The 18,324-nt window shown below is 51.2% G+C and overlaps 2 protein-coding genes across 5 annotated transcripts in view; both read left to right on the forward strand.

Annotated features, from left to right (window-relative positions):
• LOC115609809 (two pore calcium channel protein 2-like) lies at positions 1 to 16,305 on the forward strand. 4 transcript variants are annotated; one of them, XR_003991994.1, is made up of 20 exons: positions 3 to 953; positions 1,279 to 1,361; positions 3,376 to 3,490; positions 4,104 to 4,232; positions 4,462 to 4,578; positions 5,517 to 5,635; positions 5,809 to 5,910; positions 6,456 to 6,582; positions 7,597 to 7,798; positions 8,609 to 8,753; positions 10,312 to 10,497; positions 11,036 to 11,100; positions 11,341 to 11,428; positions 11,731 to 11,800; positions 12,344 to 12,563; positions 12,784 to 12,874; positions 13,317 to 13,430; positions 13,897 to 14,015; positions 14,200 to 14,363; positions 14,710 to 15,262. XR_003991994.1 is itself a non-coding variant. In XM_030490503.1 (19 exons), the coding sequence occupies exons 1-19, from the start codon at positions 933 to 935 to the stop codon at positions 14,853 to 14,855; spliced, it is 2,259 nt and encodes a 752-aa protein (XP_030346363.1). In that variant the 5' UTR covers positions 6 to 932; the 3' UTR covers positions 14,856 to 15,262. The 4 variants fall into 4 exon arrangements, 1 of the variants encoding a protein (XP_030346363.1); XR_003991993.1 differs by lacking the exon at positions 14,200 to 14,363 and adding an exon at positions 16,295 to 16,305 and having other exon boundaries at positions 6 to 953; positions 14,710 to 14,966; XM_030490503.1 differs by lacking the exon at positions 14,200 to 14,363 and having other exon boundaries at positions 6 to 953.
• The window catches only part of BUB1 (BUB1 mitotic checkpoint serine/threonine kinase), a 16,353-nt gene continuing 13,721 nt past the window's right edge, over positions 15,693 to 18,324 (forward strand). The window contains exons 1-6 of the mRNA XM_030490502.1: positions 15,693 to 15,756; positions 16,005 to 16,064; positions 16,397 to 16,541; positions 16,905 to 17,101; positions 17,629 to 17,669; positions 17,935 to 18,041. Coding sequence (XP_030346362.1) covers positions 15,740 to 15,756; positions 16,005 to 16,064; positions 16,397 to 16,541; positions 16,905 to 17,101; positions 17,629 to 17,669; positions 17,935 to 18,041 — 567 coding nt within the window. The 5' untranslated portion in view covers positions 15,693 to 15,739. The remainder of the gene's footprint in view (positions 15,757 to 16,004; positions 16,065 to 16,396; positions 16,542 to 16,904; positions 17,102 to 17,628; positions 17,670 to 17,934; positions 18,042 to 18,324) is intronic.

Genomic DNA, 18,324 nt, shown 5'->3' on the forward strand with positions numbered 1-18,324 from the left:
CTGGAATTCATTAGCGATGGGAAGGAGGAATGCACTACAGCCTTGGGCAATTCCTTGCCCAAAGCACTAGAAGAAATACAGAGTCCAAAGCACAAGCAGCCTTCATTTAATTTGCTCATTCACCCTACCAACGCGCGCAGCCGACTGTCCCCGCAGGTTTTACTTCCCATTTGTACTTCCATAACGAGATCTGTCACTCAGTACCATTCCTCACTCGTCACAAGCGCCCGTGAGGAACGTTTTCAGGGAAACAAACACATCCAGGCACCCCACGTGGTGGTTTTCGGCAGTTTAATGCCTCAGCAGCACCCCTTGGCGAGGGCAGAGCAGCAGACTCGGAGCAAGGCAAACACAGTGTCCTTTGAAACAGGGAAATGCCTTTGGCAGCGGCGTTCCTACATCCTCGGCAGCCTGAGGCATTCAGGATCTTGTCTTCCCAGGCCCCGGTATTCCGTGGATGCTGTCCTTTCCCAGCAGCGCTTCCATGTGGTTTTCCCTCCGGCATCAGCGTGGGGTGAACCCGGTTCTCTCAAGCCGCATCCGCCGCGCCGAGGCTGCTGCGGAGACCCCCGGAGCGCCGCGCTGACCTCCAGCCCCGCTCCAGAGCGCGGGGGGCGGCCGGGTCCGTGCTCCGGGGGCTCGGCGCGGCTCAGGCCGCCTCCAGCTGCTCCTGCGCGGCGGCGAGGCGGCGCTGCAGCCAGCGCTGGCGCCAGCGCAGGAAGCGGCGGCGGGCGCGCCCCGCCTGCCACCCCACCAGCACCCCGGCCGCGAACGCGGCCAGCAGCGCCCAGCGCACGGCCCGCGGCCGCAGCGCCTCCAGAGCCATCCCCGAGCCCGCTCCCGGCCCCGCACCGGCTCCGCCTCCCGCTTCCGCCGGGGCCGGGGCGGGCCCGTTAAAGGCGGCGGGGAGGGGGCGCACTGATTGCCGCGCCATGGCGGAGGCAGCCTCGCAGGTAGCGGGGGGACCGATGGGGTCCCTGGGAGGGTCGGGGGTGATGGGACCTCTCTAGCAGGAGGGGGATGCGGGAGCGCGGAGCTGCGGCATCCCCTGTACCGCTTCTCGCCTCTATAGAGTGCCCTGGGGCGAGAAGCACCTCCCTTGAATACCGCTTCTTGCCTCTCTAGAGAGCCCCGGGGTGAAAACCATCTCCCTTGAATACCGCTTCTCGCCTCCACAGAGTGCCCGAGGCTGAAAAGCCTCTTTTGAACATTGCTCGGAGTTTACTTCAAGCACCAGCACCGACTGAGCTGTGTCTGTGTTTTCCTCCCTTTCCACAGGATCTGCTGCTGGCAGCAGCGTTTGTGTCCGATGCTCAGTACAACAGAAATATCCCGTTTAAGACCTCCCCGGAGGCGGTCAGGTAAGCAGCTCTGCATCCCACGAACACCCGTAGCATCACATTGGAGCAGGGCTCTGTGCTGGTGTGGCAGTGTGGTGTTGTGGGCACCCAAACTGGCATGGGGAGAACCAACGGCATCGGTGTCCAAAGAGCAATAGCCAAAAAAAGGCTGGACATTGGCTGCAGCAGCTGGGAGCTGAGGAGGTTGGGTGGCTGGATGCAAGAACTGGATTTAGGCTGAAATCACAGAATCAACCAGGTTGGAAAAGACCTTCAAGATCATCAAGTCCAACCGTTGCCAGCACTGCCAAGGCCACCACTAACGCATGGCACTGAGGCCTCAGCTACACGGGATGTGAACACTTGCAGGGACGGTGACTCCAGCCCTGCCCTGGGCAGCCTGTTCCAATGCCTGAGCACCCTCTGGGGAAGGAATTGTTCCTCATCTCCATCTAAACCTGCCCTGGTGCAGCTTGAGGCCGTTTCCTCTTGTCCCATCCCTTGTTCCTTGGGAGCAGAGACCAGCCCCCTCCTGGCTCCATCCTCCTTTTAGGAGGTCAGATGGGGCTCAGAGCATCTGCATGTTGAGGATGGGAAAGGAAATAAGAACTTGTTTTTTTCTAGAGCAAACGGAATGTCTCAGGGCTGCAGCTGCAGCGAGTGCTCCGTGGGGATGGGGAGTTTGGGAAGCTGGGTCAGCCACCCCTGTGTGGGAGGGGGTGCTAGGTGTGAGTGCCAGGGGTTTGGTACAGTTGGCTCATGCAGAACAGCCCCATGCCAGGCAGTTGTGGTTGTTACCCCTTGGCTTGGCAGTGGGTGACACCAACCCACTGCACAGCAGAACTTCAGCCCATCAGGGGAGCACATGCCCCTTTGCTCAGGTGTGCTTCGAAAGGGTGGGAGCTGCTAGGGGCAGGAGTAATTAAAAGCTTCTGTTAATTGATGATAGGTGAAATTGCCCAAGTCAGGAATGTCTTGCCTGTAACAGTGACTCTTTCCTTTTAGTTGCTGGTGAGAGGCTGAGCAGCTTCGAAGTGGTGACTTTTCCTTCAGGCTTGGACTGCTTTAGGCAAACTGTTGTTGTGTGTAAAACATAAGAGAAGGTGGCTGGAGCAGAGGGGAAAGGGGATACAACAGACTGGCAGCAAAGCAGTGAGGGAGCATTAATGGCTCCTGTAGCTCTCCCCAGAAAATCCTTCCCTTTTATGTAGTCCTTATGTCTGAGGCAGTGAAGTTTCTTGGGTATCCTGGAATGCAGGTATGGTTCAGGATGTTTGTTACAGAGGATTTAGTGAGTTTGTGCTGTTGTGGCACTGTAATGTCTGTCTGCTGTGGAAGAACAGAGTGCGTGCATCATCTTCTCCGAGTATGCTTTGTAGAAATGATAGAAATGACCAGGTGTCTTGCTGGTGTCATTAAGGGTTTAATATCGTGTTCCCTGCCCTGTAGCCTTTATGCAGGTGGTTATTTGGCAGGTGAGATGACTCTGGCAATGCTGGCAGCTCTTTTCTTGGCAGAGCAACTTTATGCTCTGGAGATCTTCTTTGAGTCCCCCAGAGGAGACTGTGAAACCTCCTGGAGATCATTGCTGGTGTTCACTGGAGGTTTGGCTGCTGTAGGGGATGGAATACTGCTGGAGCTATGTATAAAACCAGCTTACTGTGCAACTCCACACTTGTCTCTGGTGGCTTTTCTTATCTCCTTGCTTTTTAACCTGCAAAGAGAGGATATAAGATAACTAATTAGGCTTAGTTTGTGTGTCATGTGGATACCCGAGCCTGGCAGAAGTTTGCACTCAAACTAAGGAACAAGGTACAAAAAGGAAGCAGCTTTAACAAATCAGTGTGTTTGAGTCTTAAACTGAACTGAGGAATGTCTGTATTCCACCTGGTTGGCAAAAACTGTGCTGCTGTTACCCTTCTTCCTCTGTGACTGCCTGGGACAGCATGTGCTGTTCTTCCAGGATGCGTTTGGTGAGCCCATGGCTATGTGCACTGAAGCCTGCCTTTACGGTGCCTCTTCCTTCCTTCTACAGGCTTTATTACCTCTATAACCACTGGATTATGCGAACAGCCACCTACTTCTTCATCTTCCTCAACCTGTCCCTTGCATTGTTTGAAGAACCTGCTGTGTATCCACTCCCCTTCCTGGTAAGTTCTCGGTGTAGAAGCAGCAATGCAATAGTACTGTGGTGCTTGGTAGAGCAAGCAAGGGTTTCTTGCTTGAAACTGGTTGTCAAAGGTGTGTCAAGAGATAATTGATGCTGGTGTTTCTGTTATCTTTAATCTACTGAAATGGGGACAGAAAAGGGCATAGGAGCTAGGCAGGGACTATGGGAGCCATTGTGGCTGTTAGGACTAGCTGACATGACTGCAAAGTCATGTATCTCGGAGCCTTCCACATGACCCAAGTCCGATCCTCATGTCTGAAAGCAGAAGTGAAGTGTTGCACTTAGCACTGACTTTTTATAGCCTTTATTTGTTGTGCTTGTGAGAGATGTGCTCCTTCAATCCTCAGCAAATACAAATTTACTGGATTAACCTGCTTGTGGCAGGGAATGTCATAAAACGAAGCCTGGAACTATTGCTCAGTGCCAGATACGCGAGACCGTGAAATGGCCAATAGCAAAACCCAGTGGAAAACTCTTCTACTGACTCTGCGTGTGGTTGCCTTTGCCTGTACCTCAGCTTCAACACCCCATCTATGCAAAGGGGACTAATGCTGCTCTTGGTTGTCCTGACTTGGCCCCATCTCTCCCTGCAGGTCACTTCCGTGGTCGAGGTGTTGTGCCTTCTGGTGTTCTTTGGCCGACTGACCCATTTTGCAAAGGTCACCCCTCGCAATGTGTTCTGGAAGGACACCAAGAACATCTGCATCATGGTTGCGATCCTGGTGAGTTAGGCCTAGGGGAGCCACCGAGGTTGAAGCAGACAATGTGGAGGTGACTTCTCCCTCCTGTTGCTCTCCTGGTAACATTGGCCTGAGGTACAACCATCAGTTGGGCCTGTTCTCACAACTCTTTTGTATGTGCATCTGTGGTGTATCAGCTCACCCTGTTGTCTTCACCCTCTAGACACATTTCCAGCATTACTTCTGGGAATTTTCCCCCTTTCTTCCACAGTTATCCCTGACAGACTTGGCCATATATGGGATCCTCAGAATATACAACGTGAGGAGCATTCGATGGTCAAGAATCGTGAGGCCCATCTTCCTGATCAACTTTGCAGAGAGCCGCCAGGTAAGGAAGAGCTCTGGTGGGATGTGCCCCTGGTGCAGGGTCCTATTTTGAGACAGCCTTTCAGAGATCCAGGGGATTTAGTAAAAGAGGGTTTGTGCAGAAATGGCAGAATTTGGGGTTCCCGTGAGTGAAGGTTTCTCTCAGAGGTGGCCTGAAGCAATAATTTGTGATGGATGAAAGGGTGTGTTTGCACGGGTGCTGCTTGGGTGCTGTGCCAATTACCAGAAGGCTTCTCCCTGTACCTATGGGCTGGGTTATGGCCGTCCAGAGCCCTGAGTGTGCTTGGGGCTGGAATGCTTCTTGTACAGTCAGCACAGGGCTGTGCTTAGTCCAGCCTGGGTGGAGGAGCAGAGTTGGACACTGTCCTCGGGAGATGTGCACATGAGCAGCACCACAGACAAGAACTGCTTCTCCCTGGGTCAGGGGCCAGGTTACTTATTTCTGGAAGCCTCCTAGGCAAACAGCACAGTGTCAGGCTGTTCTTGCACACTGGGTGTCTAGTCCAGCGGGGGGTTTGGACTCTGATTCCTCTTGTCACAGGGATGTCCTCTTTGCCCTGCTGCCCAGGACTGTTCTGCTCCTGACTCACAAATCAATAAACTACTGTGGCTGGGAGGGTGCAGTTGAACTCTTGGGCTCATAAGTGTGTGTTTTGTGGCCTGGAGTGCTGGGCTTTTATCCCTGACCATTCCCCTGCAGTGAGAGCTGAGTTCCTGATGGCCTGTCTCAGGAGACAAGGTCTCTCCTTCTAGCATGTCTTCTGGGGCATGAGGAGGAAAGGCCTGGTGCTCTCATACAGCTCTTAGCAGAACAGAGCTGGCACACCTGGTATCTCTGTCCCACTTTGCCTGTCCCTGTGTAGGTGTTTGATCCAGATGGGATGGCGAGGGGATAAACAGGTACCACTTTGCCTCTAAACACTTCCCTTCTCCCTGCAGATCCGGAGAGCCTTCCGCAGCATCCGCAACACGCTGCCAGAGATCACCTACGTCTTCCTGCTATTCATGTTTAGCCTTCTCATGTTCTCCCTCATGGCCTTGAAGCTGTTTGGTGAGAGGTGAGAACTCTTCTTTTGCTCAGAGCTGGGTGGGAAGAACGTGTGTGATCCTTTCAGACAGGGGGAATCAGGCAGCTCCAACTAGTTGAATACAAGCCCTGCTGATATGTGCAGTTCCTGTGGTGGGACATGTGAGCTCTGTGCTGAACTCCAGCTTGTCCTTTTCCTCCCAGGAATCTCCAGACAGCAGAAGGCTTGCCATACTTCAGAAACTACCTAGAAATTGTGTTTGACCTCTATGTACTGGTGACAACAGCGAACAGCCCGGATGTCATGTATGTATGCTGAGCTTGCAGTCTTGCTGCTGAGAGTGCTGCTGGCCTGCTCCTAGTGGCAGGATCTCTGCTTAGAACAATACTATGTTTTGCTTCTGAAATACGTTGTTGTGCAACAGGGCTTTTACTTTTCCAGCCTGCAGGGGTTTCATGAATTCTCAGCCATCGGCTGTATAAATGGCTCTGAACCAGAACCTGAGGATAGGAGACTTTTTGGAAGGTGTCCCTGCCTTTAGAAAAGCCAATAACCAGCTTATGACTGAGACATTGCCTTAATCTCTGCGCTTAGACTGAGCCATGCTAACAAAAGCACAGAGATTAAGCTTCCTTTTCTACATCCCTTCAGTCAGGGCTTGACAAAGTAGGAGGAAAACCCAGCAGAAGAAAACTGTTCTCTAACTGAACTAAGCACAGTTTTTAGCTTGGGTATTATCTGACAACTTTGATATCCAAAGCAGTGCTTAGAAATCCACCTGGAAGGCTGTTTTCTTGTGGCTTATTTCTGTGTTTGCCTAGCAAGGAGCAATCTCTCTCCTCTTCTCTAGGATGCCAGCATTTGACTTCAGCTCATGGTATGCCCTGTTCTTCATTGCCTTTGTCATCGTCAACACTTACATCTTCATGTCTCTCTTCCTGGCTGTTGTGTACAACAACTACAAAAAGCACCTGAAGGTAATGTTTGAGGGCTGAGCTGTGATCAGTGGCTGCCTGCTGTTCCATGTAACCTTGTAAGGAATTACCTGGCTTTCCCTTGGAAAGCTGCTGCTTCTGGGAAGTGTGGAGAAGGGGGTACAGCTGCTTGCCTTTGCTGATGCTCTGCAGATAACAAGCACAGGCCCACCTTTCATACCGTGGGGACTGCTGTGAGTTCTGCTTTGATCATTTAGCAATGAAATACTCTATGGTGCTGTGGACCCAAGAAGTTGCAACAGATAGGAAGCCCATGTCTCTGCATTATTGCTGTTAGAGGCTTAGTCCTAGCTCAGAAGTTCTGTCTCTGTGCAGAAGGCTGTTTTTGGTTTGTTATAAGCACACAACACCCTTTTTCTGCCACTGCATGTGCTCTTAAAGGAAATGCAAAAGGAGGTCTGAGTAAATCACAACTCTTGCTGCTTCTGCCCAAACTGAGTAGGTGCAGTCTGGTACTTGTGATTAAAGCTGGGAATCCCTGGGTGCTCCTGTGAAGGGACTGGCTCTGTGTCAGTAAGCAGTCTCCTAGGTCATCCTGGAGGCTTCCCAAGGGTATAAGGTCCTTCAGGCTGCTTCTAATCACGTGCAGAGGTGGATCTCCACCGCTGCTCTCAGCAGTAATCACTGGTGGATGGGAAGCATGTGTGGGCACATCATCTTTGCTTCTGTGACGTGTGGACATGCAGATCCTGTGGCCTTTGTCACCCCCTTCCTGTTCAACACTATCCTTTGTCTTTTCTTCCGGCTGTTCAATGCATCTCCCAGCAGCGAGTGAGCTGTGAACCCCTCCAGAGTGCTGTGCAGAGAGCCCGGGGCTGCCTGTTAAACAGCATGTCTCATCACCCCTGCTGCCTGTGCTGTACTTTGTGTCTCGTATCACTCCAAGCGTGTTCCTCTGAGTCTCTTCTTGCCTCTGTGCCATAAAAGTAAAGTTATTTAAATAGAGAAGGAGGGGAAGGGTGCCCGGAGCTGCCTGAATCCCCCTCCTCTCTCCAGAATGAGATCCGAAAGCTCGCTTACATGAAGCGCCGCAAGATGATAGAGGCCTTCAACCTGCTGAAGGAAGAGGAGGGAGCACAGTTTGTGGTCAGAGAAGCCCGTTGGAAGCAGCTTGTCAAGCTGGTGGCTCCTGATACCAGCAACTCCCACCGGGAGCTGCTGCTGCACATCTCGGATGATGAGCAGAAGGGTTTCATAGGTGAGCAGTGGGGCAATGCTGTGCACAAAGGGTTGGGGAGGAGGCCGGGGGCAGGAGACTGATGCTTCAGGGGGTTTGGCACTGGGACTTGTGGTCTGTAATGGACCCAGAGGGACTCCAGGCCCCTCTTCCTGCTTCCCTCCACGTTGTTTAAGTCCTGAAAGGTTGTTCTTTGTGCCTGTGCTGCAGCCCATGTCATGTCCACTGTGAGTGGCTCTTTGTGGCCATTTGACATCAGGCCAAGCTTACCTTGGGGAGTGAATGGGAGCTCCTGTTCTCAGCACAGGGCTTCCATCCCTGGCAGTGTTCAAGGCCAGGTTGGACACAGGGGCTTGGAGCAACTTCCTCTAGTGGAAGGTGTCCCTGCCCGTGGCAGGAGGTTGGAACTGGATGAGCTTTAGGGTCCTTTCCAACCCAAACCAGGCTGGGATTCTGTGCAAGCCTCCCTTGCCATCAGATTTCTCCAAGCAATGTGGCTTCCCACACAGCCCTCTAGAGCCTCCTGCCCTGTTCCTGGTGGAGACAGGAAATCAGGAGAGATGGGTCAGTCTCCTCATGCTAGATCATGTCCATCCTCATTTTTAAAGCTTTGTGTTGGTTGTTGGCCTGTGGCTTGAGCCAGTCCCTCAGGAATAGGGCAGAGGAGCTGCTTAAACACTGAGTTCATCCTCTTCCGTGGTGGGTACTACTTTGGGCATGTGCGTTTTCAGCTGCCATGACCAGATATTGAATCCAGGCTGCTGCAGCTCGTGTGTGTATAGGTTTGCATTTGCCAGCCACACTGGTGTGAAGTGCTCTCCCCTTTTCCAGACAAGAAATCCTTCGTACAACTGGCAGATCTGCTCAACATCCAGGTGATCACCCTGAAAATCCGCAGCCACCCTCTGGGGCAGTGGGTGCCCCGCATGTACCAGTCAGCGGTGAGCCGGTTCCTGCGCAGCATGGTCAGGCACAGGTGAGCCTCCACCAGCAGCAAACCCCTCACAGGCTGCAGAGCAGGGCTGCTGCAAGCAATGTCAGCTGGGAAGTGCAAACTGCATTTAGGCAAACATCGGAGGTTCTGGTTTTAAGTGTTCTGTGGAGCAGCTCTGCTCCTAACCTACCTTCAGTGGTGTGGAGAAACTGGACTTGGCTATTGGAGTCTTCCAGTCCCACTTGTTCACACCTGAGGTGCTGAGTGTAAGTAGTTCTTACCAAAAGCAAGAAGTGCTTCATGGCCTGCCTTGAAGGACCAAACTAAATGCTTCACTCAAAGCTGGTCTTACCTCAGTAGTCTCTGCTGCAGAGCTGTGTTATGATGCTTCATCAGCTCTTACCAAGCTGGTACTATGAGCTACTGGTGCTTGGTTTCACATCTGAGTCTTCCCAGAATTGCAGACTCACTGAGGCTGGAAGGAACACCTAGAGCTGGTCTGGTCAAAGCAAGGTCAGTTAGAGTTTATTTTAGCAAAACTCGGGGTGCTCAGGGCTACATCTAGTTGGGTTTTGAGTCTCTCCAGGGATGGGAGATTCCATAATCTCTGTGCAACCTGCTCCAATGTTTGGCCACCCTCAGCTTAAAAAAAGGGCTTTCTTTTTGTTTAAATGGCAAACCCTCTATTTCAACTTGTGCCCTTTGCCTCTCGTGCTTTCACTGGATACCACTGAGAAGAGTTTGGCTCCACCTTCTCTCCAACTTCCCATCAGGTATTTATTCATACTGAGCTCCTCCTGACCCTTTTCCTGTTCAGGCTGAGCAATCCCAGCTCTCTCCACATGTAATGTGCCAGGCTGTCCTACCCTTTAATCCTTCTTGCGACCCTATGCTGCACTCACTGTAGTGTGTTCACGTCTTCTCTCTGCTGGGGAGCCCAGCTATTAACACAGCACTCCAAATGTGGCCTCACCAGTGCTGAGTAGATGGGGGAAAATCACTTCCCTGGATCAGTCAACACTTCCTAACGTAGCCCGGGATGCTGTTGGCTCTCTCTGCCACCAGGGTGCATTCCTGGCTCATGTTCAACCTCACAACCAAGTTTGTATCAGATCCCTGCAGTGCTGCTTTTCAGATGGTTGACTCCCCTCCTGCACTGGTGCCCGAGGTTATTCCTCCCTAGGAGCAGAGCTTTGCATTTCCTCTTGAACGTGCTGGGATTTCTCTCTGCCCACTTCCCAGCCTTCCAGGGCTCTAGCACAGTGTACCAGCCACTCCTGCTGGTTGTGCATAGTCTTCTGTTTTACTCATCCAGGTTTTCTGCCTGAGCAATGCCGTTTGGCTTGTTGGAAACACAGCCAGTTTAACACACAGAGCATTGACACCAGTGTACCTTGAAGGCTTGTGCTCTGCTTTGAGTTGGACCTCAAAGAGCAAAGCTAAACTCTGCAGTAACTTTCCTAAACCCTCAGGTTTGGGGATGCACAAAGACAGTTTCTTAAATGACTGTTTGAGAGAAGAGGCAAAGAATTGCTGAAATAACTGTGTAACTTTTACCTCCTTGGGAGTGGCAAACTCATTTCTCTTTTTCTTCTTGCAGGGGATTTGTTTGGACTTACGATGTGATCATTCTCATAAATGCCATCTTCATTGCTCTGGATGAGGAAACCCCTTATATTTCTTATGCTGAGTGGGTCTTCCTTGCTCTGTATATAATTGAGATACTCTTGAAAGTGTACACTTACGAACCAAGGGCGTTCTTCGGCAAAAACCAGTTCTGGAACTGGTGAGTAGGGTGCTGGTTGTGCTAAAGGTGGTGTGAGGTGTGAGGATCTTTGTGTTCAGCTCCTCAAGAACTGACAGAAAGCCTCTTGGAGAGATGGGCTGCCTGACTCATGTGCTGGGGTGTAATTAAAATTATTCTATGCATTGTCAGGGGACATTGTGCTCTTTGCTTGCCTAACCTGGCTCTGACAGAGACTACTGTTCTTTGCTCTGCTACCTCAGGCAAAGGTAACTATCGTGTAGATAGAGGCAGGGGAGGGGAAAGCATTTTGCTAGACAAAGCTTTCCCATCTTCCCACCCTGCAAATGGTTTGAGGTGATGCAGTTTTGTCTGGTGCAGATGTGAGGAAGAGGTTACTATGAGCAACTGCTCTAGTGGAAGGTTTCCCTGCCCATGGCAGGGGGTTGGAACTGGGTGAGCTTTAAGGTCCCTTCCAGCCCAAACCAGTCTGGGATTCTACTTGTTTATGTCATGTGGCCGCTTAAAAGCCTGTTTTCTGTCACCACAGTTCTAACAGCACTGCCTTCCCTCGTGCTAGGTTTGATACTCTCATCATCTTTGCTGCCTTGACTGCAACGATACTCAATACCACCCTCAAATCGAGTAAGTGCAGCTTGAGCAGTCTGCATGCATCTGGGAGGCTCGGTGGTCCTGAGTAGTCTTTTGCCATCACATTGGGCTTGGGAGGTGCTTGGACAAGACAAAAAATCCTCTAGGGTTTTTAAGATCTAACCCAGTCTTTTTTCTTATAGCTACCTGTTATAAAGCACGTTCTTGTTAAACTCTATTTATCTTTACACTTTCCTGCTTAGTTTTCATAACAAAACCATCTTCCTTCCTTAGCCACAAAGTACAACAGCCAGCAGATCCTGGACATTGTCTTCATCTTAAGGGTCCTCAGGCTAATCAGGATTGTTGACAGCATTCAAAGGTAAGGAAGAGAATGGGATAAGGGTATGATTGGGGGTGCTTTTCTGGGATGGTGGGCTGTGTCAGAGGCTGGCTGAGGTAGTGCCTTGAGTTGTTCTGCTTTGGATTGACAACACCACTCAATGAAGCATCCCAAAGCCCTGTCTCAGCATGCCCGGGATGTGCCCAGTTGCTGCAGCCTCTCTGGAGGCTTATTTATAAGGAGATGCAGGGAGCATGTGCTGGATGGGATGGGACAACAAGCAAATGTGAGCTTTTAAAGAGCCTCCCCCAGCAAGTGTTGTCATGAGCCATTTGCTGTAGGTTCCGGGTCATCATGAACACGCTGATAAACATCGTACCAACAATGCTGACATTTGGTGGGCTGACTCTGGTAAGAAACCCTGATCCCCTAGCTCAAACACTCCAGTTTTACAGGAATGTGTCTTGAGTCTCACACTCACGCTGTTTCCAAGAGGATAAATGCAAATCTCTGGATGTTGGGCCCTTGAAACTGTAAGTGTCCATTTGATTCTTGGTTGTTACCCAAGTTAAATGTATGCAAAGGGGTTGGGTTCCTGCCAGTCAGGACATCCTTCTTTGCTCCATGGGGCAGTGAAGGTGTTCTGTGCAGTCTGGGCTTTACACTAAGGAATCAAACTATGGTTTGGGCAAGAAGCTGAAGGAGAAACCCATTTCTCAGCTTCCTAAACATAGATTCTGTTATGATCTAAGAATACTTCATTTCTATGTATTTGGGCTGTAGTTCTTGGCTTACTATTCCTGCTTGGTAATTGCTTGTGAGTGGTTCGGGTCTCTTGGACTCTGCTGCTCCTCAGCAGCTTGCCATGTCTATAAAAACTGGGAAACCTGCTGGAACTTTGGACTCCAGCTTGCTGCTCGCTGGAGAAGCAGGCAATGGGGTTTTTCTTCCCAGGTTGTGTACTGTGTATTTGCTATCATTGGCATGGAGTTATTCCATGGGAAAATCCAGTACTTCCCTGCAAACTCGAATGCTCCTCATGCCCTGGAATGTGGGAATCCAGCTCTCAAGGATTCTCTGTTTGCCCGGGGGAAGTACTGCAAGAACAACTTCAACAACTTTGCTTCGTCCTTCATCGTCCTGATGGAGCTCACTGTGGTCAACCAGTGGCACGATATCCTTTGTGGTGGAAGGTCCAAACAGAGCTTGGTGATCTCTGGACTTCCCCTTGTATTGTGCACACACACATGTAGTGCCAGATGACAGAGAAAAGGTCCCTGCAGAGGGCTTTATTTGGAAGGTGGGTGGTGTGATCCGGTTCCTCCTCCTGTAGCCCAACTCTACAGCAAGATGTTCTCCTCCTGTAACACTCTGGCCCTTAACTCCCCTTGTACTCTTTGCCAATGGCTTTGCCAACGTGACAGTTCAGCCTGCAAAGCTGTATTTCATTGCCTTCCACATTGTGATGGTGATAATCATTGTCAAGTAAGTTTTGGGCTGCTCTCCTCCACGTCAGAGGGAAGAGGGGCTCTGCCCCTTGCCTGGGTGCTGCTGATGGTCCTGGGTCCTACCTGGTGTAACTCTGAGATGGGTGGGATGTGTGATAGAGGAATCTGCTGCATCTGTTCTTGCCTTTGCTGGGTGCTGCTCTTGGAGCTCCCCATCTCCAGCAGGGGAGGGGATGGAGTGCTGGGAAATGAGCCTGGGAATACTGAGACACTCATTGATGAGGCCAGGTTGGACACAGGGGCTTGGAGCAACCTGCTCTAGTGGAAGGTGTCCCTGCCCGTGGCAGGGGGTTGGAACTGGATGAGCTTTAAGGTCCCTTCCAACACAAACCAGTCTGTGACTCTATGATACCCAAAGGCAGGGTGGGAATGCCAGGAAGGAAATGCTGCCACATAATTCTGCTCATGGCTTCTTTCAGCATCTTTGTGTCCTTCATTTTGGAAGCTTTCTTTGTGGAGTACTCCCTCGAGAAGAGTGAAGTCGAAACAGCCATTGAACAGAAAATCCAGGAGCTGGGAATGGGAGTTCAAGAGTAAGCCCCCCCAGGAGGTGGTAGTGCTGGATGTGGCTGGCTTGGCACATTGATGAGGGCGGTGGGACTGGAGGAAAAAGCCACCCTGTGTCCTGAGGTGTGAGCTGAGGCTCCTCTTCCTTGTCACAAAGCTCTTGCTAATCCGTCATGACCATAGACGAGGCCCTCAGTGCCATGGGTTAGTGGTGGCCTTGGCAGTGCTGGGGAACAGTTGGACTTGGTGATCTTGAAGGTCTTTTCCAACCTGGTTGGTGCTGTGATGCTGTGTAGGGTTGGTCTAGATGTTAGCAGCTGCCTCTGAGCTCTTCCAGCCCAGGGCTGTTGCCCAGAGGACAGGGCAGATGCTGGGGACTAACACCATGACTGGTTCTTGCCCTGCCCAAGAGAATCCATTGCTGCTGGGTCCGTGTGGGCATCTGGGGTAGGATGTGCCTCCCCTGGGTCACTTCTGGCCCTTCTTGTGTAGGGATGAGCTCCAGGATGAACAGCTCCTTGAGAACATGGAGAGCTCCGAGCACGACCTCGAGGGGGACGGTGGAGCAAAGCCACCATCCAAAGGGCTGGTGTTCAAAATTGCCTCCAAACGTAAGTGCTGCCCTGCTGTGTGCCCAGGGTTTTGTTTGAGGCCTGAACTGTCCCTGATCGTAGCCCTCTCTGGGGAAGCTCCCAAGCACTGCTGCTCCTTTGGGATGTAAAAGCAGCTAAAACCCAGCTGGGGATTTTGAGACCTGCAGACACTAATATTTGCTGTTTCTTTTTACCTCTGTAGCAACTTCTTCTCTCTTCCACCTCAGCCCTTCTGTGCACACTTGTCTTCTTGCCTGGTCTCTGAAGATGCTGCCTTGGTGGTGGAGGTCCTGCTGCTCCTGAGAAGTCTGTTTTCTTTCCTCCCTCCTGCACATGCTTTGCCTTCCTCTTGGCTTGGATCACGGGGTGACTATACGCTCCTTTAGCTTAACAACTACTTTTCCTTCTACTGGCTTCCTGGCTGTTCCTTAGCAGTTCCCTGAGCTCATGCTTCTTGGTGTGGCAGTGGGTTGGGATTACACTTGTGCTGAAGGACACGTGAGAATGGAAATGCTTAGGATGTTAAAATAATGGTCTTGTAAAGGATAAGTGCTTAAAAGTACCTGGGGTAAAATGCCAGGGAACAGCACTTGGGGTGTTTGTAGTCTTGCCTGTTAGTGTAAAACCTGGGGAGCTGCCTCAAGGTCACTACAACCTAACTTTGCAGAACAGGGATGGATGCTTACAGTGACTTTCCTTTGCCCACCTGCAGGGTACAGGACAGTTGATGCTCTGCTCCAGCGCATGTTTGAGGCAGAGATACCCCTTGAGGATGAAGGCCCATCATTTGAGGAGATCCTGAACTTGTCCCCTACTGCCCCTGTTCCCAGCCACCCCACTTCAGAGAGCGCAGCGTGACAGGGACCAGCCGTGGCAGTCGGTGAGGAGGAGTTAATCCCCAGCTGCCTGGACCTTGAGCATGTTCCCTGGCTGCTCACCTCCAGCCACAACGTGTGTGGGGACCAGATCGTGCAGCAGAGGGGGCAGCTGGTGCCCAAAGTGGCTTCATTGTGTAAAGGAGCTTTATCTCGCAGCAAGTCTCATGTATATGTTGAAACTGGAACTACCCTCGTGGGAAAGCAGAGGGGAGAGTTGGTGTATGGACTGTGCCAGTCACTGATGGTGCCATATTCAGTATGTTATGAAATACCTACTCCTTGTAACTGGACTTTTGTATTACAGCACTTTTATACCCGCGTATGGACCAGTGTAGCTGAATCCAGCAGCGCTGTTGTACATTAAATTCAGCAGTATGGAAAAAACAACTAATTATCAGAGAGTTAATGAGGGGAGAGGGGGCTGGGTGTGTTGGATCACATCCTTATGGGTGCAAAGCTTCTGGGGGCGGGGTTCCCACTTCCCATGGGACTTCCTCCCAACTTCCCTGTTTACTTGTATGTGCAGAGGAAGCTAATCCCAGCAGAGCGAGGCCAAGTCCTGCTCCCCCAGAGTACTGCCCGGTGCACAGTGCCGGCTGGGCCTGCCCCGGGCAGCCTTTATCAATATAAATCATTGTTGTTATCAATTAATCACTTTATAGATGGATTATTCCCTCCTTTCTCCTCCATAACCAGACGGGGAGGGGCGGGGCCAGGCCCAGGGGGCGTGGCCTCCTCATCCAATGGGGTGATACAGAAAGCGCGGCCTCCCAGCGGAAACGGGCGTGATTGGCGGAGCGCGGCTGCCAATGGGAGAGCGGCGCGGCGGGTTTGAATCGGCGCAGCCGTTGGGGCGGGCGGGACATGGACGGCGCCGTGAGGTGAGCGCGGTCGGACCCGGACCCGGACCCGGACCCGGACCCGGACCCGGACCCGGACCCGGACCCGGACCCGGACCCGGACCCGGACCCGGACCCGGACCCGGACCCGGACCCGGACCCCAGGGCAGAGGGGCAGCCCCCGGCCTTTGCCCGCCGGAGCTGTGCTGGGTGTACCGGGCACGGCCCCTGTGTGTGTGGGGAGGGGGGGGCTGCCGTGAGCCCGGCCTGACCCGGCCTTTGTCTTGCAGGAGCTTCGAGGCTCAGATACGGAACTACCGAGGGAGCGACCCGCTGGAGCTATGGGACAGGTCAGCACCGCTGCTGCTGCGCGGCAGGGCTCTTACAGAGCCAAAACAGCCTGGGTTGGAGGGAGCTTAAATCTCATCCTGCTCCAACCCCTGCCACGGGCAGGGACACCTTCCACTAGAGCAGGTTGCTCCAAGCCCCTGTGTCCAACCTGGCCTTGAACACTGCCAGGGATGGGGCAGCCACAGCTTCTCTGGGAAAAGTCTGTGCCAGCGCCTCAGCACCCTCCCAGGGAAGAGCTTCTGCCTCAGAGCTCATCTCAGTCTCCCCTGTTTAAGTTTGAAAGCCAGACTGAGTTTGAGCAGTCGTTCTGAGTTGCTTGGGCATGTTTCAGGTACGCACAGTGGGTAGAAGGGTGTCTTCCCCCGCAAGAGAAGCAGAACCGCTTGCCTGGCCTCCTGGACCAGCTCGTGAGGATGTTCTTAAGTGACAAGAGGTACCATCAAGATCCAAGATTTGTTAACTACTGCATTAAGCTGGTAGGTATATGCTTTTGGGGAGAATTAGGCTATCCTAATAAAGCTGTCCTGTGATTCTGTAGCTCTGACTGCAGAGAGCTGTGGGAGGAAAAGGAGCCCTCAGGGAGGTGGTGTGGAGCTTAGATGTATTGCTGCTCTCTTTAGGAGCTCTGAGGACTTTTCAGTCCTGCTGAAGGACAGCATATATCTTTATTACTCTGTTATTTAGCTGTTTGGCTTGTGAGGAATCATATCTATCAACTGGCTTTACTTTAGAAAACAATGCTTTCCTATGGTGGTAACTAAGAAATTGACACTGAGTTTATTTGCTTGCAACTTCCTTGGATGTATTTGAAAGCATTTATGCACCTTTGTCTCATACAGGCAGCGTTCATCTCTTCTCCCTGCCAGTATTTCGACTACCTGCACGGACAGGGAGTAGGTGCAAAGGCATCGAGCTTCTACATCGCTTGGGCTCAGCAGCTCGTCAGCGAGGGCAACGTGCAACATGCAGGAGCTGTCCTTCAGAGAGGGCTTCACAACCAGGCCCAGCCACGAGAGAACCTGCAACAGCTCTATTGGTAATTCTGACACATCCTTCACTTGTTGGGCTGTTCAGATGGTTAATTTTATGTTCTGTGCTTGTGTGTATGTGCTATAGCAGAGGCAATGATTGGTTTTGTTAGAGGTAGGTATAAGCTTAACCCTACTTCTTTGCCTTTTGTATTTGTTGGATGTTTTGGAGGGGGTGTATATAAAAACTGCACCAGAGTGTCTTTAGCAAAGCAGGGCCCAGAAAGAAAATAACAATTTATTGACTAATTTCCTGTCTAGTGTCCGTTAAGTAAATCCAGATTACAAAAACATGTATCCTGGCCTGCTTCAGGCAGCCTACCTGGGAAATACTGTGTGTGAGCTTCACTACTTGGAAGCTCAAGCTTCAGGGATATGTCCATGTACAGTAATCAGTGTCCTGTAACTGCCTTGGGTTTTTAGTGTTGCATTTCACAGCACAATGCCTGTACGAGGGTATCAAAGGCTCCTGGGTGTGGGGAGGAGTGAGGGACAAGTGATTTCATGATAATAACTGTCTTCTTTTGCAATTTAGCTGGCTGCAGAACTCTGATCCTCGGAATCCCCCTTTGCAAGGTGAGGCTCAAGGTACTTGCCTGTGAGCTGTAGCTTGATTAGATGGATCTTCTACATCAATGAGTGAGTTTTGCCCCTGAAGAAATCATGTTTCCTGTAGAAACTGGGTCTTTTTTTCCCCCTAATTTCCTGGCTATGTTTAAAATTCTTAAGGGAATTTTATTCAAAATGAGTTCTTAGTTTTCCAGTGCTTAAAGCAAATAGAAATTCATAAATAAGAAAATTATTTCTACTTTTTAATGCAAATCCATATTATCTGTCCCAGGTGCTGCTGTTATCAAGCCTCTTCAAACTTCACATGCTGCAAATCAAATGGCTCCACAAAAGAGTGTTTCAAATAGTAATGACCCAGCATACGCCTGCAAAAATCAGGTTAGTGACTATTAGTAAGTGACTTGGGCATTGTGGAGCCCTCACATACAGGTTAGATTGATGAGCTTGACTGGATAAGGATGATAAAACATACTAACTCTGTCTGGTGTGCCCCAAAAACATTACTGGTGGGTTTATGCTGTCACATCTTCATAGAAATACCTCGATTGGGAAGTGTTGGGACACACTTTTAGGTCACTTGACACATTTCCAGAACCACAGCAAGGAGTGATCCATCCAGCTGGTTGCTTTCTTCAGAGGAGGAACAATATCAATAGATCCT

The sequence above is a fragment of the Strigops habroptila genome, chromosome 6, assembly GCF_004027225.2.
Source record: "Strigops habroptila isolate Jane chromosome 6, bStrHab1.2.pri, whole genome shotgun sequence".
Taxonomy (NCBI): Eukaryota; Metazoa; Chordata; class Aves; order Psittaciformes; family Psittacidae; genus Strigops; species Strigops habroptila.